Here is a 25,410-nt window from a genome sequence, read left to right as displayed (position 1 = left end):
CCATCCTCACAGGAAGATAGGGGTACATCACCTAACATGTGGCTCTTAGCCCTCTACCCTAGCAACCTGTCTCACTTCCTCACAGAATAAACATATTTCCCCTCCCAAGATGGAGGCTCTTCCCAGGAGCTTCCAAGGTCAAGGTAAAGGCATAGGGTTTCTCAGCAGGAGAGAGAAGGCAGTATCCAGAGGCCAGGTCCTTTCAATCCAATTCCTAAGTCCCCATCAAACTGTGTTCTTCTTCCTTTCTTCCCTCCCTCAACAACAACAAATCCTATATATTTATTTGGATGAAATAAGTAGATCAATACAAAAAACTTATGTTTAAGATGTTCTAAATACTATTTACAGAAAAAACTTTCAAAAAAAGGCAAGTGTTATAAAAAGAATTTGCTAATGTATTTATGCATAAAAGCTTCTAAGTGTTTAAATATATCTATATTATACAACATTTATAACATACATGAAAAGAACAGAATACACAACAAGAAACTGTCTTTGTAAGTTTATAGGTATTTCCTGTCCTGAGTGCACATGTATGTATATATTATGTATACTATAAAGAAAACCATTCAAGTATAAACTGTACATTGAAATGTTTGAACTGATAGGATTGGATGATTGTGATTCATTGCTTTTTGTGTTTCTGAATTTTCTCATTTTACTGCAAATGTGTATGTAACACAATTACTTTTAATTAAGCAAATATTACATGTTAGGTTCTAGAGAGATGTTAAAGCAAAGAGGACATGGCCCCTTCTGTAGTAACTAGCAATCTTCCTGGGAAGTCCACACTTCATACAGGTTAGGAGATAAGGCAAATTCACAACTAAGGAGTAGGGTAGTGGACAGTGAGTAGGAAGAAGGCAAGGGCACAGAGAAGGACCATATTGCCTACCTGATTGCTGTGCCAGAGAGCAGGCCTCACTGATCCTATTGCCTGTGAGGTAGCTGAAGACAGCTTCTATAGGGTTGTCTTTTCGGATCGAGACTTCCTCTTCAATTACAGCTGTAGCACTATTGGATAGCCAATGGGAGAAAGCTCTCCTCCGCTCTAGAATCTGAGTGTATGCACTGGGCTCACCCGGCTGGCTGTCAAGATCTTTCAGGTGGCCCCACAGGGCTTCACATAATGTCCATGTCAGGCTCCAGGGCTTCACAACTAAGGAAAGACAAAAAAGTAATGCTGTGACACAAAATTTTACAATTCCAGAGAGGGAATCACTCTAATTGTAGTGTAAAAAAAAAAAATCTATAAATTAATACATATCACAAACATTCACTCAAATTTATTACCCCAAAACCCTCCATCTTAGTCATCTCAGATGATAAAGATCCTCTAATTTGATCTAAATCTGTCTACAAAGTGCTTTAGGTGATGTAAAGTACTCTAAAAACTTGTAAGAGATTATTCTATCCTGTTACAGGATAGTCTAAAACTTACTGAGTTTAAATGACACTGTTCACAGTACTTTAAGGAAACCAATTTTAATCCACACAACATAACTATATAATAGTTAACTTCACTTTACAGCTGAAAAAAATGACCTACAGACTTAAGTGACTTGCCCAAAGTTACAGGAAGTATGTAGCAGAGCCAGGATTCTAATATAGGTAAAAAGTCCAACTCCATTCTTTAAATCAGAATGCTATAGTGCCTCTTAAGAAACAAAATGAAAAAAATCACTATTTTTGTCCTTTTAAGCCACTTATGTCTTGGGAAAGATAACTAACATGTTTGAAGCGGTGAGACAATGAACAAACAGGAGATTATAAAGCAGTCTATATTTTTCAATACATGTGAATGTAATTAAATATAATTTTTCTACTGTTTGAAATAAAAGTAGGTATATAATTCCATAATCCAAGGGATTTTATTGGCTGCAGTTCTTTTGAGGAAGGATTTATATATTACAAAGCATAATAACTATAAACAATAATCTGGATGTGGTGACACATGCCTATAATCCCAGCATTTGGAAGGCTGAGGCAGGATGATCACTGCAAGTTCAAGGCCAGCCTGGGCTGCATAATAAGTTCAAGACCAGCTTGAAATACATAACAAGACTCTCAAAAAAAAAAAAAAAAAAATCAAACAACAATCACAGAACTGTAAGTGCTAACAATTTTTTCCTTCATGAGATTCTGCTTAACTCAGTTACAGAAAGATATAAGGTCAGGCATGCGTTTTCAAGATTGGTGTAAGGAAGGGCCGGGGATTTAGCTCAGTGGTTCTGGTCCCTGCCTCGAAAGTGCAAGTTCCTGAGTTCAATCCCCGGTATCAAAAAAAAAAAAAAAAAGAGATTGGTGTAAGGAAATCTATTCTCCTAGAAACATGTTACTACCCCTATGCCTGGGATATTAAAAATCAGAAGCATAGTGTGTACTCACTCTGTGCTTCCAATGTATCTCTGGATACTTCCTTAACCCAACGTGCATAGTCATGAATGACAGCAACTCCCACATTGGGGGTGATGAAAGGACATAGTTCATCAACATTGACAGTGCTATGTTTTAATTTCAGCTCCAAAGGTGTCTGAAATAACTGCAGGTCTTCATCCAGCTTCCTTTGTCTCAGACTGAGTTTTTCCAGGTGAACTTTGAATGGGGACTCAGTTAGGCTACAAGAACAACAAATAAGAAACAAGATAGAAAAAGAAAGTAAGACAGAAGCTAAGATTTCCCTACAACCAAACCTTTATTTCTTTTTATTACAAATAGAATGCGAAACATTTCAGTGATTTTTAAAGAAATTTTGTTATGATCAATACATGATGTATACGTACATGGAAATGTCACAGAGAATCCTATTCATTTTTTCAATTAATACGTTATTATGTGGGTGGGGAGTGGAAGGGGGAATAAAAAGAAAATCAAGGAATGTTATGTATATGTACCTATTCCCTAAGGTAAATGCAAACTTCATATACTACAAACATGTACTAATAAAATCTAAAAACAAATTTTTTTTTGGTACCGGAGATTGAACTCAGAACTTGTCCTTGTGAGGCAGGATCGGTGGCACTGAGCTAAATCCCCAGCCCAATAAAATAAAATTTTAAATATTTAATTATAAAAAATATAGAGGCAGGAAGATCACAAGTCTCAGCTCAGCCTTGGCAACTTAGCAAGACCCTGTTTCAAAATAAAAAGGGTTGAAGATGTAGCTCAGTGGAAAGGTCCCAAGTTCAATTCCCAGTAACTACACACACACACACACACACAAACACACACACACAAAGAGATTAAACATTAACTCTACAAGAATCAGTATTTCTGTAAAATCATCAAAATGTATCACACACACACATACACAAACACGATAAATCCACTCTCAGGTTTAAAAAAATTATATTTCCTAATATCAAACTATACTGAATTTATCTACTATATAATGAGTAAACAAATAATCTGATCTAGGCATTCAGAACCCAAAGGTCTCTTATTTATTAGGCCAGATTATAACCACCATGGGATCTTGAACTGGTTTTAGCCTGCATCTGGATATAGAAAATCTAAAAGGCCAAAAGATATTGTGAGATGCCTGTTTCATAAACACTTAGTTATCAAAAGTAATGAAACTAAACTTACAGACACTAAAAAGAGACTCGCCGGGTATGGTGGCACACAACTGTAATCCCAGCTACTCAGGAGGCTGAGGCTGATCTGGGCAATTTAGACCTCTTCAAAATAACAAAAATGGCTGGGGGGCAGGGCAGGGATTTAGCTCAGTGGTTCCAGTGCCTGCCTTATAAGTGCAAGGTCCTAAGTTCGATTCCTGGTACCAAAAAAAAAAAGAAAAAAAAAATGACTGGGGGTGTAGCTCAGTGGTAGACTACCCTGGGTTTGATACCCAGTAGTACAAATAAAACCAAAACAACAAAAAACCTTCCTATCTAAAATTGTGCTAGGAATAAATAAAAAAAGTCACAAAGCAGGGTCCTGACCTTGGATTTCCTGATAATAACAAGTTGGTTTTTTTTCACCTACTACATTAATTTCTCAAAAATTATCAAAAAATGTAACTCACGATTTAACAGCTACTCGATTGGGTAGGAATCCATATTCCATAAAATCAGCAATCTGATGATTTTCCAGTTCATGAGAGTCATTCAGCCGTTCTCCACTATTAGCAAGAGTCCAGTTAGGGCCCCAACCAACCCTAAATGAGCGTCCCATGAACAGGGCCATATCCATCAGGAGATTTCCCTTGCCATACATGACAGACTTTTCAAGAGGGACCAAGCCTGGATGCCTGCGTGTGCCCACTGTTTTCAACTGAACCTCAAGGGATGGGCTAGGCACTGTAAACACAGTGGCCAGGGGTGGAGGGACAGACCAAGGGGATGTAGATGGTATATTCATTGATGATGATACTCTGGGTGTTCGACATTCTTGCACAGAGGCACTTGGTGAAAGAAAAGCTCCACTTGTAAATTTTGATTGTAGTAACCCACCGACTGAAATGAGGAGGAAAAAGACTCTGAACAACATAGTTTCGGTTCTTGAACAACATCAAAAATCAGTAAGGCAGAAATCATTCAGTATTTCATCAAACTAATTAAATCAAATGTAGATGACCAGAGGTAAGCTAAGTCAACTAATGTAGAAATTATTCTTTCAACCAGGAAATCAATGTAAGAACTTTAAGGATGATTATGTCAGTAACAGTAATATTAACAAACACTACCACTATTACCTCTGAAAAATTACTTAGCACTTTTCTGCAGCAGACTCCGTAAGACATTTGTGTACATCATTTCCCTTTCAGGAATTTTAAACAGTAAACATTACTATCACCTCCAATTTACAAATGAAAAAATTCACCTCAGGTGTCCAAATCCAGAAAGCTAGTAAGTGGCAAGAATGGGAGATGAACTCAGGGAAGTCTGGCATCAATGCTCATAACCTCAGTGGGATCCGACATGTGACCCTTTCTTAGTTCTTATAATACTCAAGTTCTTACTCTCTAGTGTTCAATGTTAAGACTTAACAAAAATCACAGAGGTATCTTATGATTGTACATGTGCCTTTCTAAAGAAGAGTTCTTATTACTATTGCCCCTTTTCAATTTTATATAAATATACAGGTGTTTTGTTTTTCTGGTACTGGGGAATGGGGACCTAGGGTCTCTACACTAAACTACATCCCAGCCCTTTAAAAACTTTTTTTAAATTTAAAGACAAAATGTTGCTAAATTGCTAAAATTGCCCAGGCTGGGCTCAAACTTGTGATCCTCCTGCTTCAGCCTCCCAGAGTGCAGGGATGACAAGTACGTGCCACCATACTTGACTTCAATTTTATATATTTCTTGTGTTAAATCATGGAATTAAGAGTTATCAAAGTATAAGATTTTCATGTAGTATCCATTATGAAAAATGTTATTAACAGTGTTTAACTGCGAATGTAGCTCAGTGATAGAACGTTTGCCTAGCACGTACCAGGCCTCAAATTCATACTCTGAACTGGGGAAAAAGAATTTTTTTTTCTTTTTTCTTTTTTTTGGGGGTACTAGGGATCAAATTCATGACCTTGTGCTTGCAAGCCAGGCATTGTGCCACTGAGCTAAATCCCGGCCCAAAAGAATTTGTTAACTGATATTTCACTGGGCATGGTGAAATCCTAACACTTGGGAGGCTGAGGGCAGAAGGATCACTTTGAGTTCGATGCCAGCCTGGGCTCCACAGTTAGTTCAAGGTCAGCCTGAACTACACAGTAAGACCTTGTCTTAAAGAAAACAAAACACAAGAGACAAAAAAACAATGCTTCATCAGTCAGAGTATTTTTCTAAAAGTTTATAATAAGGGCACATAAAAAATTAAACATTTAGGGGCCAGGGATTTAGCTCAGTGGTTCCACTGCCTGCCTTGCAAGTGAAAGGACCCGAGTTCGATCCTCAGTACCAAAAAAAAAAAAAATTGAACATTTAGTTTTTAAGGCAACATAAATATCTTTCTGGTAGTTACTGCTTAAGCTCTTCACTGACATCAATAGTCTATTTCCAATCCCTCTAGAGAAAGATAAGCTTTAAAATCAAAGAATGTAATACCCTCCCTAGGAATTTTAGAAGGCTTAGGGAAAAGTAGAAATCCGATGAGTTTTTAATTACAAAGAACACCACTTATCCCTAGAAAGCAATAAAATAGTGTAAGGACTGCCCCAAAAGAGTACAGCACAGGATGACTTGCTGAATACTCCAAATAACGTATTAAAAAAAATTAGGAAATCAGAGTTTACTAATACACATTTATAAGCAGCCAAAAACATGCCACTAAACAAACCATAAATGCTTTTCTTCATACAGCTTCTACATTTGTACAACAAAGGTAATTTTGGTTCTGGCCACACCTAAAAGATATCTATAAATACAATTTCTGCCTGGTAGGGGTATTTGCAGAGAAGTCCTCTCAGCTTAGAAGAGACCAAAGAGCATGGAATGATGACACTACAGCTTCCTAGTAAAATGATGTATTTTATATGGTACCTAGTGAACGGGATTTCGATGAATGGATTGCTGAAATGGGGAGTCTCAGAGAACAGATTTCTTCAGAAGTATCTCCTTTGGAAGGAAGATGACTGAAGGGTTGATCCATCATATCTACATCTTCTTCATCAGCAAGCAATGATGCTTTCATGATCTAAAAAGGCAATTATCTACAGAATGAATGTGTTCCCCACAAATAAAATGCCAGAAAAGTTCAGTTTATAACAACCAAAAATTTTTCTTTCCTTCAAGGCTGTGTCCATCACTATTACACTGTATGTGCCTGAAGGGAAGAAGTCATGTAATTCTTCTCTTCTTTGTATCTATAAAAGCCTCACCACAGCCTGGCACACAGCAGTTGTTCACATCTGTTGAATACTTTTTAAGTCAAACATTAGTCAAAGACTAAACTCATAAAAAAAGTAATGGGGCGAGGGAAGCACAGAGCTTAAAAAAACCTGTATGTACTAGGTTTTTAAGTTCTGTGGAGCACTTACAGACCCTCAAGACCACCCCATTAAGTAAGTCAACATAGTATTTTATAGAGAAAAATCAATGTTCATAGTTAAATGATTTGCCCAGTCATTACAAAACTTGGATTAGAACATGGTCTTCTAATTCTAATGTACTTAAGTCCAGAAGCCTTATATTGATTCTCAATATAAGCTTCCCTCCTGAATGGGAAAATAAGGCTGAAACACCAGCCATATATATTTTTCCATCACACTGAATACTCAATAAGTTTAAGTGAATAATCAAGGAAGAGGCTAGATGCTATGCAAGAGAGATAATATATTAGTTTGGTTTTCTGTAGTAAGGGTGGGTTAAAACTTCACCTGTAAGACATGTGGATTAATTCCCAGTGAAGATGCAATGTGCGTTGAGGCAGACACAGGTTCCTGATCCTCAGGCATGCTCTCTTCTAACATTGAATCCAAAACTGGCTCTTGGGAGATATCTACCATGTCGCTGTCCAGTTCCACAACCCTCCCTAACTGCTCCACCTCTGGGCTCTGGCTCTGCAAACAGCAAAAAAATTGAGGGAAGGAGCATTAAATTACACCAAATAAACACAGAAATTCTAGATCAGATTTAGTTTATTCAGAATATGGTACACCACTATGAGATTGTGCTGGGTGTGGTAGAACACACCTATAATCCCAGCACTTGGGAGCCTGAGGCAGGAGGACTGCTATGCATTTGAGGCCAGCCTGGACTACACAGTGAGTTCAAGCCTGAACTAATAACGAGATGTATCAAAAAACCAAAAACATAAAAAATTAAAAAATAAAATAGAATAATTAAAAAAAAATTCTGCCTATTCTATGAGGTGACAGCAGATTTGAAAAGAGTATTTAACAGTAATTGCCTCCAAAAACCCTTAAGTACTTGAGATCCAAATGAGGATACATGAAATCATCCTTTTATAATACTATGGTATGCGGCCTGTGACCAAAGCCAGCATCCATACTGAAACAAATTGTGATCTTCAGAAAAAAAATTGCCTTACCTGATTTAGCTAGCAAAGAGAATTTTCTGACTTATACCGGATCTCCCTGCCTGCCCAATGCCTTGCAGCCAGGAGCAATTGAGAAGGAAACAAAAGGTACATATAGTTGGGCAGTGATGCAGTCTGTAATCCTAACTCCTTGGGAAGCTGAGGCAAGAAGAGAGCAAGTTCCAGGGCAGGCTGGGTCACTTAGCCAGTACCACATGACAAAAAACCAGAAAAGAAACCAAACCAACCAAAACCCCTACAAAGTTTCTACTGTTTTCTTCAAGAAAATATTCAGAAACAAATTTCTAGTTAACACACTTTTGGGTCTAGAAATAGTATCTTTTGGTTGACTCAGCTAGGCTCTACCAGTGCAGTATCATGTAAGACAGAAAAGAACAAAGTAATACTAGCAACAATTCTAACTGGGAATAATCCCTTTATGTTTAAAAGAATCAAGACCTTATTTACATTTATTACACAGTTTTAAGGCTATATCTATGACAGTTTATGGTGAAAAGGTAAATGCTCATAAAGCTGAAGCACATTGTAAGGTTAACTGGTTGAGTATAAATTCATTACATAGTTTCTAAACTCACGTAGTAAAATGTTAACAAATGGTTGAGGCAATATATGAAACATTTTTAAGCCACCAAATTCTACCAGCTGTTTCTGTTACAACTAACAGGTTATCATTCCACAATTTGACTGATGTTTTTAGGAGCAGCCCATTTCAGGCCAAACCTCAAACACGTTATTTACACAACACGCAGTTTAAAAAATTTTTCATGATCTCACCATTAGTTAACATTTTCAATTTTTTATTCAATTGGAAACTACTATTACCTTCCATTCAACAAGTATCCTTACTAAAAGAATTATTCTCATGGACAATTACAGAAAAATAGGGATGTTAGACACATGGTGAACTGCTACTTAAGTTGTGAACAATACCCAAGGAATGCTCCAAAAAATGATCCAAAGGCAAAGATGGATGAGCAGTGTGTTGGTACATGCCTGGGACCACAGCTAAAGCAGAAGAATCACAAGTTTGAGGCCAGCCTGGGCAAGTTAGTGAGACATTGTATCAAAATAAAAAGGGATGGGGTTCTAGCCCCGTGGCAGCACACCCCAATGTTCAACCCCCAGTAACACACACACACACACACACACACACACACACACACACACACACACACACACACGGGCAAAGAGGAGGGCTGGGGGTAGAGTAGCTCAGGTGAGCAAAACCCCAGGTTGCATCCCTAGTACAACACAAACACACACTCAACACATCCACATGGCAAATACGATACTTTTTTCCATCCTACTGGAAAGTCTACTGGCAAGCCTGACTACTTTCATGCTTTAAAAGCCTAGGGATGGGCCTGTGGGTACAGCTCAGTAACAGTGTGCTTACCTAGTATGTGCAAGGTGCTAGGTTCCCTTCTAAGCACTCCAGGGAGAGAAAAAAAAAAATCCAGGGATTTTAAGAATCCCATTTTAATTATAAGACTTATGGAAAACTTCACTCTATATGTTCCTTAATTTGTTCTTTTTTAATTTTTAATTTTGGTACCGGATATCGAACTCAGGACCTTGCACTTGCAAGGCAGGCGTGGTACCACTGAGCTAAATTTGTTCACTTTTAACCAGAAAAATTTTTTCTTGGTGTTGGGGATAGAACCCAGGGGACTTGTGCATGCTAAGCATGTGCTTTACCATGCATCAAGACTTACTATCATTTCTTGCATGTATGTTTGGACCACTAGACTCTTAAGGCCTGAAGGCAGGGGTTATGGTTTACTGTTTTCTGCATTTAACACAAAGCACATCCATTCAGGGAAGTTCAACATTCACTGAACATGTGCTTTGTTACTGCAGTATCACAACTGAAACATGGATGGACAAAATGAGTAAGGTGGGTGAGAAAAGTAAGGTGGGGAAGGATGGTTCCAACTACTAAACAATTATTCAACCAAGGCGTAATACCAACAGCAAATTCATGTGCTTTCAGGCAATATGGGAAGATTTCACCAAGTAACTACATTAGAGACCTAAGGGACCCAGCCGATCTTTATGAAGAATACTAAAAATCAAGGTTTTACTCGTTCCATCCTCACAGACTTCAAAAGGGTAGTTGAAGCAAAACATCAACTAGTAAGTGGAAACAGGGAATTACTATAAGAACTTGGTAAGCTCTTGGAACCCCCTTAGTCGTGTGGATTTTGTAAAAGTGTATCTAAGTAATTCCAATAAATCTCCCTAAAAGATATCTGTATAGTTTGGGGGTTTTTTTCCCAGATAAATCTTAGATTTGTTTCAAGGCCAGTTCTGGGAAGAAATCTGATTGAAAAAAAAAAAAAAGATGGCTCAGAAGAAATAGAGCAGAAAAAAAGGCCCCTGGTAAACTGGGTGTGGTGGTACATGTTTGTAATACCAGCATTTGGGAGGGTGAGGCTGGAGGTTTTACGTTTAAGGACAACCTGGACTACATACAATGAGACCCTGACTCAAAAGACAAAATGGCGATGTAGCTCAGTAGCGCTGCACCTGCCTGGCAAGCACAAGGTCTTGAGTTTGATCCACAGTACCATCCCCCCGGCCAAAACCCGCCAAAACCAAAAAAAAGGGCCACTGCAAAATCTATGAAAAAGAAAGGCATGTATTGGGAGAAGCTGTCATCTTAATGTTCCTTTTTCTACAATGTAATCACTTAATATGATCTTATTTCTAAATAACAGCACAATGCACTGTAAATACTAATTACATAAATAATATCTGTAATATTACTACCTAAACATATAGACAGGGTTTTTCAACAGAATCTTTATTCTCCTACTCAAAAGGACTTTCCTTATTCAAACAAGGCTGCCAATACCTTAAAGATACAGTATCTCTGGGCCGGGGATTTAGCTCAGTGATTCCAGCACCTGCCTTACAAGCACAAGGTCCAGAGTTCAATTCCCGGTACCAAAAAAAGAAAAAAAAGATACAGTATCTTTTAATTCAGAAAGTAAAGTGAAATGTGTATCAAGATATTTATTCAATAAAGAACAAATGACTAATTAGTCCAAGGTCAAACAGATGTTTATTAATTCATACAGTCCCCTTAAAAAGTTAGTTTCACCTAATAAAACTACTGCTGTTTGCTTCCAACACAACTTGTTTTCTGACTATAGTTTTTTCTTTTTTTTTTTTGGTACTGGGGATCGAACTCAGGTCCTTGCACATGTGCAGCAGGCGGCGAAACCACTGAGCTAAATCCCCGGCCCTATTAAGTTTTTTCCAGGACGGGGATTTAGCTCAGTGGCACTGTGCCTGCCTTGCAAGCGCAAGGTCCTGAGTTCGATCCCAGGTACAAAAAAAAGAAAAAGTTTTTTTTTTCATTTTGCCTGAAAATCAGCCCTGTCAATAGTGTCCTCTAGGGCCGGGGATTTAGCTCAGTGGTTCCACCGCCTGCCTCGCAAGCACAAGGACCCGAGTTCGATCCCTGGTACCAAAAAAAAAAACAACAAAAAAGTGTCCTCTAGAGAAATGCCATGTTAGAGTTTCAAAGGCCTACAAAGGTAAGTAAGTGTGTATGTTTTCTAAAGATACAGTAAAAAATATTACTAGAGAAGGAGTAAGTCTTTTTTAATTACTTTATTTTTTATTTATTTATTTTTTGGTACAGGGGACAGAACTCTGGTCCATGCGCTTGCGCGGCAGGCGGCGAAACCACTGAGCTAAATCCCCAGCCCGGGTAAGTCTTAACATTAATCACTTTGTATTTGATTTTGATATTTATTTATTTATTTATTTATTTATTTACTTATTTATGGTACCAGGGATCAAACTTGGGTTCTTGCGCTTGTGAGGCAGGCGGCGGGCCCACTGAGCTAAATCCTCGGCCCTGATTTTTATTTTTTTTAAAAAACTTTAGGCTATTAAGAAAATCTATCCAGTAGGAACTGAAACAAGCTCGAGGCTATAAAGTATATCTACCTATCTACAGGTAATAGATCTAAATTAAAAAATATATATATATAAAAATAAAATATAAAATTTATTTATTTTTTGAGAGTGTCGCTATGTAATTCAGGGTAGTCTTGAACACTGAGTAATCCATCTGTCTCGGCCTCCTGTGTGCTCGGATTACAGGGGTGCGTTGCCATTCCCAGTGTTAAAAATATATTTAAAATACGTATTAATTCACTGGCTCAAGATAGCTGCTCTTTTATTTCAAACCACATTGTACACAAAACATGAAATTATTTTTCTAAATTCTAAGCATTTTTTTCCTTTAATTTTTTTTTTTTTAACTTGAAAGACCCTGGGTTCAATACCCAATGCTTGGGGAAAAAAAAAATTATTTGAATGAATTTACTGCCTGGATGTTATATTTCTGAGCAAGCTAATCAGCCTGCCTTGAAGGTACTGAACACAAATTATACTTCAGTTATAAAGGTGGACTAAAAAGTACTACATTCTAGGACCTGGGATATAGCTCAGTGGCAGAGTGGGTTCAAGCTCCAGTACTGAAATACAGCAGTAACAACAACAACAACAACAACAACAACAACAAGTACTACATTCTATTTGAGTGCCAAAGGTGTCCAGTCTTTCAATAGTTTCAGAATCTGGAGTATAGCTCAAATGCCTGAGAGGAAGTATTAAAAAATAAGTATGCATGAGTACCAGGCCAGATTTAAGGAATCAAGGCCAAGCTCACCAGAAGATGCAGATAGGAACTAGATCTTAGACCAGGGGTTTGAAACTAATACTATTTTTTTTTTCTTTTGGTACTGGGGATTGAACTCAGGACCTTGTGCTTGTGAGGCAGGTGTGGTGCCACTGAGCTAAATCCCTGGCCCTGAAACTAACATTCTAATTAGAGAACAAAACATTTCTGCAACACCCTTAAATTATCTGTATGATTAAGTTACAGGAGAAAAGATCATATGAAAATTTAGTTACACACACACACACACACACATTTTTGAGACAGGGTCTCACTATGTAGTTCAGATTGGCTTTAAACTCACTATGTAACCCAGGCTGGCCATGAACTCATGGCAATCCTCCTGCCTCCGCCTCTTGAGTGCTGGGATTACAGGCATGTGCCACCTTGCCTGGTGTGCCTTTGTATTTTTCCATTTCTTAGATATACTTGTTTTTGGGCTGGGGATCTAGCTCAGTGGTTCCACTGCCTGCCTTGCAAGTGCAAGGACCCGAGTTCAATCTCCAGTACCAAAGGAAAAAAAAAAGGCTTACAATTCAACCTGAGAGATGGGATGGATGGCATTATATAAAAGGCAATGGAGTAAATGTGATCCTTAACAAAAAACGCAAACCTTCCTAAAAAGCTAGGAAAACACCTTCACTCTTTTCTCTTTTTCTGTTAAGAGAGCCTGAGGATATGTACAGAGGGAAATAAAACAAAGACCAAACAAACAAACAACTATAGCGACCTCAGGGATACAGCATCATGTAAATCGATTTCTTTGAAGGGCCAGGCAACAGTGTGAAGACACTCATCTTGATGCAGGCATGAGAAGACTGTTTCTAGTTCATTTAGATGGCTAAGGTATTTTCCCCGTGCCAAGTCAAAAGTAGGATCCTGAGTGCTAATAACTAACCACTGTCATTTCCCATCTGTCTCACCTGTGTCACTGGGCAACAGTAAGTTCTATAGAGTCCTACGTTACTGCTCTAACATATATGAACTAAGCCCATCATCAGTAATGCAAGTAAAAATCTAAAGCTTAGATATCTGGATGCCTCCATCCATTTCTCTTGTTTTTGCTCTCCTAATCCAAAAGGTCAAAGACTTATCTATTTCCTCAACCAAAGCAGTTACATGAAAATGACACTTATATTCACTATATTCTTTTTGCACAATTTGAATCATTGCCAATTCAAGTAGAACACTGTACTGAAATTTTCTGAAAGCCTTTTCAAAAGAGCTTTTGTTTACTACAGTGTCATTACTGGAGCTCATAGTTATTTTCTAGAGTTGTATTCTGGCAATTAAAGGAGCCTATTAACTACAGATTGTCAACATTACATAAATTTGCCCTATTTGTCCACAGATAAAGCTTTTTCTTTCCAGCTCTTATTTTTTTTTTTTGGTACCGGGAATCAAACTCGGGTCCTTGTGCCTACAAGGCAGGCGGTAGAACCACTGAGCTAAATCCCTGGTCCTTCAGCTCTTATTTTTAGGGGCCTACATATACTAATATTGGCACAAAAAAAGGTTGTTTCTCTAAAAATATATATAAGATCAAAGAAAACTTAGTAAAGGGATTATAAGGCATATATATTCAGGCAAAATGAACATGGATAATTGAAAAATTAGGTTCATTTACAGGCTTTTTTTTGGTACCAGCAATTGAACTCAGGACCTTGTGGTTGTGAGGCAGGCGCGGTGCAACTAAGCTAAATCCCCGGCCCAATAGCATTTCTTAAGAAGATTTCTTAGGATATTCTAAATACTACAATGATTATAAATACAGAAGTTAATTCTAGTTTCTCCACTTCTATCTTATCATTCCCTTAACCCTGTTCGCGCAAATATGAACATACACACACAGTATTCTCCAGAAAATGCCTCCCAAGAAATTATTTAATAAGTCATAATAAAAATTGCACATTTCAGCAACCATAAAATTGTAGCATGGAAAATTGCAAAGGTCCAGCTTTTAGCAGCTGAGAGGTAGAAGATGTGTTACAAAGAAGTCCAATGTCAATAACTCTTTTTTTCAGTGAGTGTGGCAGCATGAAAAAAATATTTTAACTTAAGATTGAATATAAACAACATCCAGATTAAAGGAAAACTCTTTGTGAGTTGGCATTCAAAGAAACTATCTGATATTTAAATTACAAACCTTTTCCTATAAAAACAAAAGGCTTATACTAGCTTAACAACACTGAAAAAGAGTAAGATACAAATAATTGCAATAGACAATGCAGCTCTGGTTCTCTCCAAACTAAATAATTCATTTGCATTCTAAAATTATCTATTTTCATAAAGATTATTAAAATACAAATATCAAGAGGTTACCTGAAATATAAGCAAACAACATGAGAAAAATGGAGTTTAAAAACCCTTGCAGAAAGCTAAAAAACTTTGGAGGTAAAGAACAAGATTAAACTGCACAACAGATAGTTAATAAAAGTAGGATTTACTTTGCATCAGCCTACATAAGCAAAATGCTATCTTAAATTGATCACTGAGTAAAGAATTACAATTCCAAACAAGAGAGGGAGGTGTTTGAGAAGGACAATCTGTAGAGGAATGATCCAAGCAGCAAGAGAATTCTTTAAATCTCTCTTGTAAAAAAAACAGATGCCTGTACCACCTTATGCCCTCCCTTGTACTCGTCTCAATGTGACTGCCAATATGTTTGTACTCTTGAAAGTTCCAGGGTCATAAAACAGCTTTGTAACAGCTGAATGACTTGGTTTCAACTTCTGTATCACGGATTCCACTCAAATTCACTGTCCTTTCTCTACCTGAGGTGGAAGTGCAGGTTTGCCATTAAGAGCCATCTGTAAAGGGGCAGTCTGGCCTGCAGGAGGCAAAGGGGCAGTCTTCAACTTCTTTGTACTGGCTTTGGATGGACGTTCCTCCTCCTCTTCATCAGAATCCTGAAGGCCATATTTAGAAAAGTGGGAGACCTAAGGAAGAAAAGAACCCCCAGAATAAATTTTAACAGTACTCTATTAAAAAGTTTCCACAATATCTGCCCTTGCAATTTACAGCATTAAAAAAAGAGGTATCAAAATATTTTAAGAAATTGAAATGTTATTTCTTTTCTAAGATTTAGATGATGTTTGGTATCATATTAAATGAATATACATTACAATGTCATTTTTAAATGGAAACTATAGGAAAATAAGCTCAAGAATTATTACATATACTGCCTACTGGTAGTTGCTCTCTACTTACACAAAGGCTCTTCAACTAGTTAAATTATTAAATCAGCCTAGGAGAGGGTAAAGCTAACAATTTCTCCATCCCAAAAATCTTTAAAAGTAAAATGAGAATTATTTGGGAAGATCTGAGTTACCAAGAGACAATTCTGACTGATGAGATACTGAAGTCGCTAATAGTGACACAGCACACTCCAGAAATGTGTCTAAAGCTCACAGAATGGAGTAGAGGACTTGGATCATATGCCTATGAAATTTACAAATTGCTCAATTTTAGTGTGTAATTAAGAGTAAATCATGATACAGCTCTATGTTTACTTCCTAATGTGTAAAAATAAAGAGAATTTAAGACAGGATCTCTTCTAATAAAAACTTTTTTTTTTGACACAAACATTTAAAAAATCTAATTGTAGTTTATAAAATTCAGAACAAGGTGAAGTGACAATACCTTAAATACCCAAGAACCAGTTTCAGGCCGGTACTCTTTGAACTGAGCTCCCTGTTTCCTTGAAACTGCTTCCAATCTGCCCTCATAGTTGATATCAGCAAGTCGATCTGGGCTCTTTATTAAACAACGAGATGTTTTATCCGTTGGCCAAACTCCATCCAATGTAACTTCAGCCTTCCTGTAAAGTATAACCAATATATGCTTCATATTCAAGACTGAAAGGCAACTAACATGTACATAAATAACAAATGTAGCTATGTAACCCTGCAGACATTTCATACACTTGCTCTTGCCTCCCACTGTAGTCATGCACAAGGAGTCACACTCACAACTAACTCACTATATGGTTCTAGAGACAGACTGCTTATATTTCAAACTACCATGGTATATCAATTATTTCCAATCTAATTTTAATAATACCTAAGCTATTAAAAAGTCCTGTGGTCATAACCCAAGTCTTACAATATGTCTTGCCCAGCCCTTTTTTATTTTTTGAGACAGGATTTCGATAAGATGCCAAGGTGCCTGGGTTAGGTTTGACTACATGATCTTCCTGCCTCAGGCCTCCCAGAGTGCTGGGATTATAGGCGTGCACCACTACACCTAGCTTTCTTGTAGTGTTTTTAGTGGCTTTACAATCACCTAATATTAAGAATCGTCTCATAGAATAATTTTGAAAGAGTTCCCCTCTCTTCAGTTTTTTTGAAAGAACCAGAGAACTCATACTCATGGTATTTCTTTCTCTCTCTTTTTTTTTTGGTACTGGGGATTGAACTTAGAACCTTGTGCTTGCCAGGCAGGTGGGGTGACATTGAGCTACATCTTTGGCCTGGTATTTCTTGTTTATCATGTTTGGAAAAATCATCAGTGAAGCTATCTGGTCCTGGGCTTTTTCTTTCTGGGAGGTTTTTGGTTACTGACTCCCATCTCTTTACTTGTTATAGGTTTACTCAGATTTTCTACTTCTTCATGATTCAGGATTGGTCAGTTACAAAGATAAATGATCTTAACTATGGCCCTTTCACCTGCCTGGAAAAATAACAGAAGGTAAGTTTTCCCACTAAAATAGAGTTAAGTATAGCCATAGCAGAAACAAACAAAAAAAGTAATGAAAAATTTTTGAACTAGCAATTGGACCTGTTAATATTAGGGAAAAGTGAGTCCTAAAGACACAGTGTAGCATTTCTTTATCAGTAATAGTTTTAAACAAAAGTAGAAAAACAGTAATTATACTTTACAGTCAATCAGTAAACAAGCTGCAGAAGCAAGTATATGTAGCACTGCGTTCATGTTTTGTTTTGTTTTTTATGGTGCCAAGGATCAAATCCAGGGCCTTATGCATGTCAGGCAAATATTCTACCCCTGAGGTAGAATAAAAAGAAAAATAAAACAACCTGTGATTTAGCGGATTATTTCTGTATGTAAAAAAATTCTTACCTGTTTAGCCCTTCACCCACAGGTGGCTTTTGGTCATCATCTATGTAGACAATAACTTCTTTCCTTCGAATATGTACAATATCATCCAAATTGAGATTTGTCAAATTCACATCTCCTTCAAAATAGATTGAGCCATAACCTACAAGGTGGAGCACACTGTTAAAAATTAATCCTGTATGAGAAAGCAAATACTTACTTAATACCTATACTGATTAAACAATACGAAGCAGGCAGCTTTAAACAGTCAATATTTTAAATCATCCAACAGTTCTTGGAGTGGGTCTTTCTCCATAATACAGTATATGCAGGATAAGGAGAGTTGACATTAATTACATTCTTATCTGATGTATATCTGCACTTTATTAACACTTCTGGTATCCTCAAGAGACTTCTTAAATCTCTTCCCAAATATCTGTAATGTTGCCATATAAACAACCCTTAGTACTTTACTTGCCAAAAAAAGTTAAAAATGCCTGAGCCTCCTTTAAATATACCATTTAATATACCTCCTCGAAGAAAATTAAGCTATCTGTAATAATGTCATGCTACAAGGTTGAACCTTAAATATAAAACATCTTTTAGCAATCATTCAAATTTTTTCACTTAGAATTTCTTTTTCTTTTTTTGGTGATACTAAGGATTGAACCCAGGGCCTCAGACACACTGAGCACTGAGCTATATCCTCAGCCCTTTTTATTAAGACAGTTGCCCAGGCTGGCCTCAAACTTGGTGACACTCTTGCCTTAACCTCCTGAGTGACTAAGATGACATCTGTGTGTCATCACTCCTTGCTCACTTAGTATTTCTTGATATTTCCAGTCCTTTTTTTTGGTGTGGAAAACTGCAATGAACCAGTTTACTAGCCCAAAGGGGAACACCTAAAAGAGTATTACATAGTTCTAGTCTCAGTGGTTTTCTCACTTGTCAATCAAAGTTTCTACTATTCAGAGCAAAAGGGACCCAAATGTAGGAAAAAAACAGATCCATTCTCAAGAGCTTCCCTTCAAACAAGGTGCAAATCTCTGGCTTATATACTAACTCCTAAACTCACACCCACCTTTTCGGCCAATGGTGAAGTCAGAAACAATACACTCTCCTTTTTCATTGGTTATTTTGGCAAGATCATCCATAGATGGGATAGTGTAGTAACCAACCTTAGTGAGAATAATGCCTATTATAAAAAAAAATTAATTAAAATTAAATATTAATTTGTGATTATTCTTGGGGAGAGGAATGCTCAGTAGTATCTATTTCACTTTACATTTAAAAATTTTTTCCATGAAATAAGTATTTTTAAAACTTACCTGTTCAATCTCCAGTACCAAAAAAAAAAAAAAAAAAAAAAAAACTTACCTGAAAAATTCAGTAACTAAATTATCACATAAAGAGAAAATATATCTGAATAAAAGACTTTCTAAAAACTAGTGTTTCATTAAACAATTACAAGAGAACGTGTATTTTCAAAACAGGGATTCATAGTCAAGTAAGTTTAAGGAACACAACATACATAATAGCAGAGCAAAGACTCTATTTATAATATAATGAAATTTTTTTTTTTTTTGGTACTGGGGATCGAACTTGGGACCTTGCGCTTATGAGGCAGGCCGCGGAAGCACTGAGCTAAATCCCCAATATAATGAAATCTTTGCATTTCCAGAGAATTAACATCAGGATGATTTGAAAAATGCTACATAAGGCAATTCCAATTACAAATGAAAAGTTAAAGGTCTACAATTAGTGTTGCTAAAAATTCAACTAAAATCAAGATTACAGACATACCTAAATATTATTTAATGGCCCAAGGAAAAAATTATTAAAGTGAAAATTGTGACAGGGTGGTGGTGCACACCTGTAATCCCAGTACTTGGGAGGCTGAGGTAGGGAGATGGCTGTGAGTTTGAGGCCAGCCAGGGCTACATGGTGAGTTCAAGGCCAGCCTGGGCTACATAGCAAGACCCTGTCTCAAAAAATGAATGAGAGAGCAGAGCGAGAGCAAGAGAGAGAGAGAGAGAGAAAAACGATGGGGTCTCTGAACATATCCAACATAAGGACCAGATGTGATGACAAGATTTTATAAAAAGAAAGCTGAAGAACTAAAAAGAAAGTAGTGGGCCAATGGTACATTATTCTTACAACTCCATGTCACTGTAGCTAGATATCAGGCTAAGTTCCTTTTTAAGAGAAAAATATTTAAGGCTGACATCAGATCAAACTCCAACTTCCAGCAGTGCCCACTCATATACTTGCTTCTTTACTGGCAAGATTTAGAGGGCTGTTAAGACTAGGAGAGCTCTAGAAGAAAACAAAGGTCAGAAAGAAAACTAGGGGGGAAAATGTATTCACTGGGTATTTGATTAGAGACACAATTATCATAAGCCCATGTAGATAAACATACAAACGTATTCAGGATTTTTAATGTGAAAGTACAAAAGCTATCTCCTACAGGAATGAGCAACCACAAGATATACTGTATATGAAGGCAGTAAGATAAGAAGATACAGAAAATTTTCATAGACGCTTCAACAATGATTGTAAATCAATCCAAATGTTCATTATTGGAGAATGGAAACAAAATGTCATATTTACATAATAGAATACTACCTAACAACAAAAAAGAATGAACTGTTGATACATGTACCATGGGTGAAATCTGAAATGATACTGAATCAAAAAATACATAGTACATTTATATAAAGTGCAAGAATAAGCAGAAGGGATCTATGTGACAAAATCAGAACTGTGATTGAATTTTGGGAATGGGAATAGAAAGGAACTTTCAAGAGTAAAAAGTGTTCTCTATCTTGTTTGGCATGTCAAAATTAAATGAATACTTATCATTGGTATACTTCTTAATTATACGTAAATTTTAACTCAATTTAAACAGTGGAAGAGAGTAATGATACCTCAAACCCAACTGAGATATTATGTCAGCACATATGCACACAAAGGCAAAAGATGGGAAGGGGGGCGGTGCTGAAAGATCAAGATAGCCCAATTTTGTAGTTTACTGAATAGATTAGTCTTTGGTGAAGGGTAAAGAGATTGAGGTGATAAAAATCACAGGAACAGTTACCAACTGAATGCTGAGTACAGTATATGTCAAGCATTATGGTCTATATACACCTAATCTAACTAAACTCTTGATATGGTAGAAAATAACTGTTCTCATTTTAATTTAAAAACTGAGTTTATAAAATTCAGGAAAGTATCAGGATAGTCCCTTTGGCTATAAAAGTTGGGCTCTTTATACTAAGACATAAATTTTATGTATTCCAAAATGATAAAAAGTATGTGAATTTGACCTGCTGGATGTGAATGGTAAACATTATTTTCTATTTCTTCTCTGTCATCCTGCAGTGAGTCATCATGAAAAGAAGTTTCTTCACTACTTCCTTCCAGCCCATTTCGCAAAGCAACACGCATATTCAATGCAACAATGGTATCGTCCACACTGTTGCTGTTGTTGTGTTTATTTGGAGCATTCTCTGGGGTTTGAGGAATAGGTTTGGCAATAGGATTATTATAAAAACGTGACACAAGAGAATCATCATCTCCATCCTGCTGATGGTTCTCATCAACAGGTTTGCTCAGGAAACTAAATCTGAAAAGAGAAAAAAGAAGTAATATCTTAGCCTCTTTATAATATTAATATTGGTAACAGCTGGCCTTTTCTGAGACTTATACCTAAGTATCTGGCATAGTTCTGGGTAATTCCATGTATTAAAAACTAATTTAGGGGCCAAGGATTTAGCTCAGTGGTTCCGGCACCTGCTGTGCAAGCGCAAGGTCCTGAGTTCGATCCCCAGTACAAAAAAACAAAAAACAAAAACTAATTTAATAAAAGAAGAGCCAGGTATATCATGTGCAGTTGCAAATTCCCTATGATGAGTGTTATTATGTATATCTAAAATGTACCAATAAACGTTTTGCTAAAAAAAACCAAACTAATTTAACACTGATAGTAATCTGTGAAATAGGTTATAATTATTGTTTCTATTAAATGGAAGCACAAAAAAATAACATGCCCAACATTACAAAGCATTAAGTACTGGAACCGGAATTTGTGGAGTTTGTTTTTGTTTTGGTACAGGGCATTGAACCCAGGTTCTTCACACTGTACTATATTACCAGCCCCCCCCCTTTTTTTTTTGGTAACGGGAATCGAACTTGGGTCCTTGTGATTGCACAACAGGCAGTGAAACCACTGAGCTAAATCCCCGGCTACTAGCCCTTTTAAAAATTTATTTTGAGACAGGGTCTTGCTAAGTCACTGTGTTGTCCAGGCAGGGGTTGAACTTGTGTCCTCCTGCCTAAATCTGATGGAATTACAGGCGAATGCCACCACATCCTGCTTAGAGTTGTAATTTTAAACATGGAACATTTGGTTTTGGATTTCATGCAATTAATTTTTGAATTCCATGAATGAATGAATCTGAGCATCCCAATTTTTAGTTTAAAACAGAAAAAGTATGCTGTACTATGTAGGAACAAATGATTAGTGGTTAAAGATAAAATACTGAAAAAATTTTAGACTTCTAATACTACAGTCAGCAAGGTACTAAATGCTTTATCAATGAAAAATCAAATTAGGATTTTATGAAGATAGAAAAAACTATATATATACATACTTGCACATATAAGGATTTTTTACTGAAGCATTATTTTGTTTTTGTTTTTTGTACTAGGGATTGAACTCAGGACCTTGTACTTGCCAGGCAGGTGCAGCACCACTGAGCTACCTCCCTGGCCCTGAAGCATTATTTCGAGTACAGGAATACCAAGTAATCTGGATATCTCCTAATGGGAGAAACTAGTTAAACCAACTTATATTCACCATGACTAGTCAAACATTAAAAACGAGGACACATATAAAGTCATACAAATATAGACAGGCACTGTATCATTCATACAAAATTTCTATAGTATATGTCAATAAGACTGGATTTTTAAATAAACAAATTTCCGAAATAGATGAATGTACATTAATAAACCATTAAGGACTGATTTGTGTATTTCCCCTTTCTCCTTTATATACATACTCTATATTGATTTTTTTGTTTGGTTAAACATAGCTAAGTATCACTTAATCATTAGACAAAATATTACTTTAAGAAGACAAGGAGTTTTATTTATTTATTTTTGGTACTGGAGATTGAACTAGGGACCTTGTGCTTGTGAGGCAGGCAGCAGAACACTGCGCTAAATCCCCGGCCCTGAGAGGTCTTAAATATATGCTAACGCTGTCCACCACAATGTTACATAAATCCCAAAATAGTTGTGTAGTACCAAATCACGACTCTAATAAATTTCAAGTCTAAAGTACTCAAGAAGTAAAAATATGATTTCTAGATGCCCTTAAGCTGTCACCCTTCTAGGCACCATTCACCAATCTTCAAAAATTTTCAGAAAGTTCTAAGTTCAGGCCAGGTGTGATGGTGCACACCTATAATGACAGCTACTTGGGAGGCTAAGACAAGAGGATTGCAAGTTCAAAGCCAGCTTGGGGAACTATGTTAGACAATCTCAAAAATTAAAAAGGGCAGAGAAGTAACTCAATGGTAGAGAACTCATCTAGCATATGTGAGGCCCTGGATTTAATCTCCAGTACAAAAAAAAAAAAAGAAAGAAAGAAAGAGAGAGAGAGAGAGAGAGAGAGAGAGAGAGAGAGAGAGAGAGAGAGAGAGAGAGAGAGAGAGAGAGAGAAAGAAAAAGAAAGAAAGAAAGAAAATAAATAAAATCTAAGTTTAAGATCTCTGCAAAATGTGAAGAGCTCAAAAGAACTCAAAACGATTGTTTACCTCTCTCCATTTTCTGGATATTCAGATGATAAAGCCAGATCTTCTGAATCACGATTACCAGGAGAAAACAGATTGCTATTGTTAAGGTTCTTCAAGACTAGCTTCTTAATGCTCTTCCTTTAAACAAAGATTAAAAAAAGTCAGGCATACACAGTTGTATTACACACATTATCTATAAAACTTGAGTACTTCAAAAGGGCACTCTTGTTCAACTTCATTTCTTTAAAAATGAGGGTCTCACTATATTGGCCAGGCTACCCTTGAATTCCTACCTCAGCCTTCTGAGTAAGCTAGGATTATTGTCATGTGCCACTATACCTGGCTTATTCAACACCTGCCCGCCCCCTGCTCCCCGACCTTGCCAGGCAGGTGCAGCACTGCTGAGCTACATCTCCAGGCCTTATTCAACTTTTATACATCTAAAAATGACCTAAAAGGGCTGGGGATTTAGCTCAGTGGTTTCACCACCTGCTTCGAAAGTGCAAGGATCTGAGTTCGATCCCCGGTACCAAAAAAATTTTAAAAATTAAAAAATAAATAAAAATGACCTAACAGGCCGGGGATTTAGCTCAGTGGTTCCGGCACCTGCCTTGCAGGCCTGAGTTTGATCCCTGGTACCAAAAAATAAAAATAAAAATGACCTAATAGATTTCATTTATAAATTCTTCCTAGAAATGTAGACTAGAACATAAAGCCTCAATACACTGGAAGAATAAGGCAAAGGATATTCACAAAATTGAAAATCCCCTTGAACATAGTCTTCCTCCTCTGAACCTCTTGAACAGTATCACAATAAACTCCCACTTGTTCTCAAAGCTTAACAAAAGACAATTAAAAACCCACTCTTTTTCTGATTAAAAAAAGTACTTTTTAAAAAAAATATAAAGCCAGTGACCTGGGCATAGTGGCACATGTCTGTAATCCCAGAACTCAGGAGACTGAGGCAGGAGGATCATCCTAAACTCAAGGCCAGTCTGCAGTACACAAGTACACAGTGAGTTCAAAGGCCAGCCTAAACTACAAAGTGAGACCCTGTTACAAAAACAAACAAACAAACAAACAAACAGTAGGTATCTACGTATCTGTCTAGCTATGTACTTATAAAATTCCAGAAATGAAATGCCCTGACATTCCCTTCTCCTGACATTAAATGTTAACTTTGACGTATAATTTTCTTCAGGGTTTTTTTTCCTATGTATATCTCAACATTCTAGAGAATGATACAAGTGTGATTTCTGATGTTTACTAAGCCTTCTACAAACTTTCCTGTATATTTTTCTGTGTAATGCTTAGGCAAGTGCTGTACTATTGAGCTAAATCCTTAGTTCCCTTACCATCTTGAGTTGTACCAAAATAGAAAGTGCTAATTTCTCAAAAACAAAATAAAAACATGCATACATAAAACTAAAGCACAAATATCGTTATGTTATCTGTGGTTATCCCTGAGTGATGAAAAAGTATTTTTAGCTTCTGTGATGTCTGTATTCTTCAAAATAAAAAGTAAGCTGTATTATATATGTACTAAATTTAAATAATTATATATTTGATTTGTATCAACATTTTATATTGAATTTAGATTAACAAAAACCAAACTCACTTGGGCATGAATGCCCCATTGGCTAGGGATGGTTCATCATCATCCAGCCCATCAAAGAGATGTGACTTGGTTGTGCCTGCTGTTTGTAAAGCCTTGGGCCGGACTCTGGTGGCAGGTCGGGGTGTCAGTTTATAATGAGTAGGTGTAGTAAGAGCCTTCTGAGCTGCTGGATTTGTTGGTTTCAATCTCTGAAAAAGAAAAGGAAAGTTCTTGTTTAATGTACGGCTCTGGCCT

General features: G+C 36.8%; 1 protein-coding gene across 8 annotated transcripts in view; it reads right to left on the bottom strand.

Moving 5' to 3' along the window:
- Nup98 (nucleoporin 98 and 96 precursor) overlaps positions 1 to 25,410 on the bottom strand; it is a 120,421-nt gene that overhangs the window by 22,637 nt on the left and 72,374 nt on the right. For 7 of the 8 annotated variants that reach the window (XM_004863320.4, XM_004863322.4, XM_004863321.4 and 4 more), the window contains 12 exons: positions 25,177 to 25,364; positions 23,580 to 23,696; positions 21,084 to 21,382; positions 18,839 to 18,952; positions 17,782 to 17,920; positions 16,345 to 16,522; positions 15,477 to 15,641; positions 7,321 to 7,503; positions 6,485 to 6,638; positions 4,031 to 4,460; positions 2,392 to 2,621; positions 899 to 1,162 (listed from right to left, as the gene is read on the bottom strand). In XM_004863320.4, coding sequence (XP_004863377.2) covers positions 899 to 1,162; positions 2,392 to 2,621; positions 4,031 to 4,460; positions 6,485 to 6,638; positions 7,321 to 7,503; positions 15,477 to 15,641; positions 16,345 to 16,522; positions 17,782 to 17,920; positions 18,839 to 18,952; positions 21,084 to 21,382; positions 23,580 to 23,696; positions 25,177 to 25,364 — 2,461 coding nt within the window. Of the gene's footprint in view, positions 1 to 898; positions 1,163 to 2,391; positions 2,622 to 4,026; positions 4,461 to 6,484; positions 6,639 to 7,320; positions 7,504 to 15,476; positions 15,642 to 16,344; positions 16,523 to 17,781; positions 17,921 to 18,838; positions 18,953 to 21,083; positions 21,383 to 23,579; positions 23,697 to 25,176; positions 25,365 to 25,410 lie in introns of those variants that run through there. The other variant, XM_087211842.1, reaches the window with a different exon arrangement.

This window comes from Heterocephalus glaber, unplaced genomic scaffold, assembly GCF_053883595.1.
Source record: "Heterocephalus glaber isolate CG9 unplaced genomic scaffold, H.glaber_assembly_v1.0 deba00001428, whole genome shotgun sequence".
NCBI classification, from domain to species: Eukaryota; Metazoa; Chordata; class Mammalia; order Rodentia; family Bathyergidae; genus Heterocephalus; species Heterocephalus glaber.
This window is presented reverse-complemented; position numbering and strand designations above follow the sequence as displayed.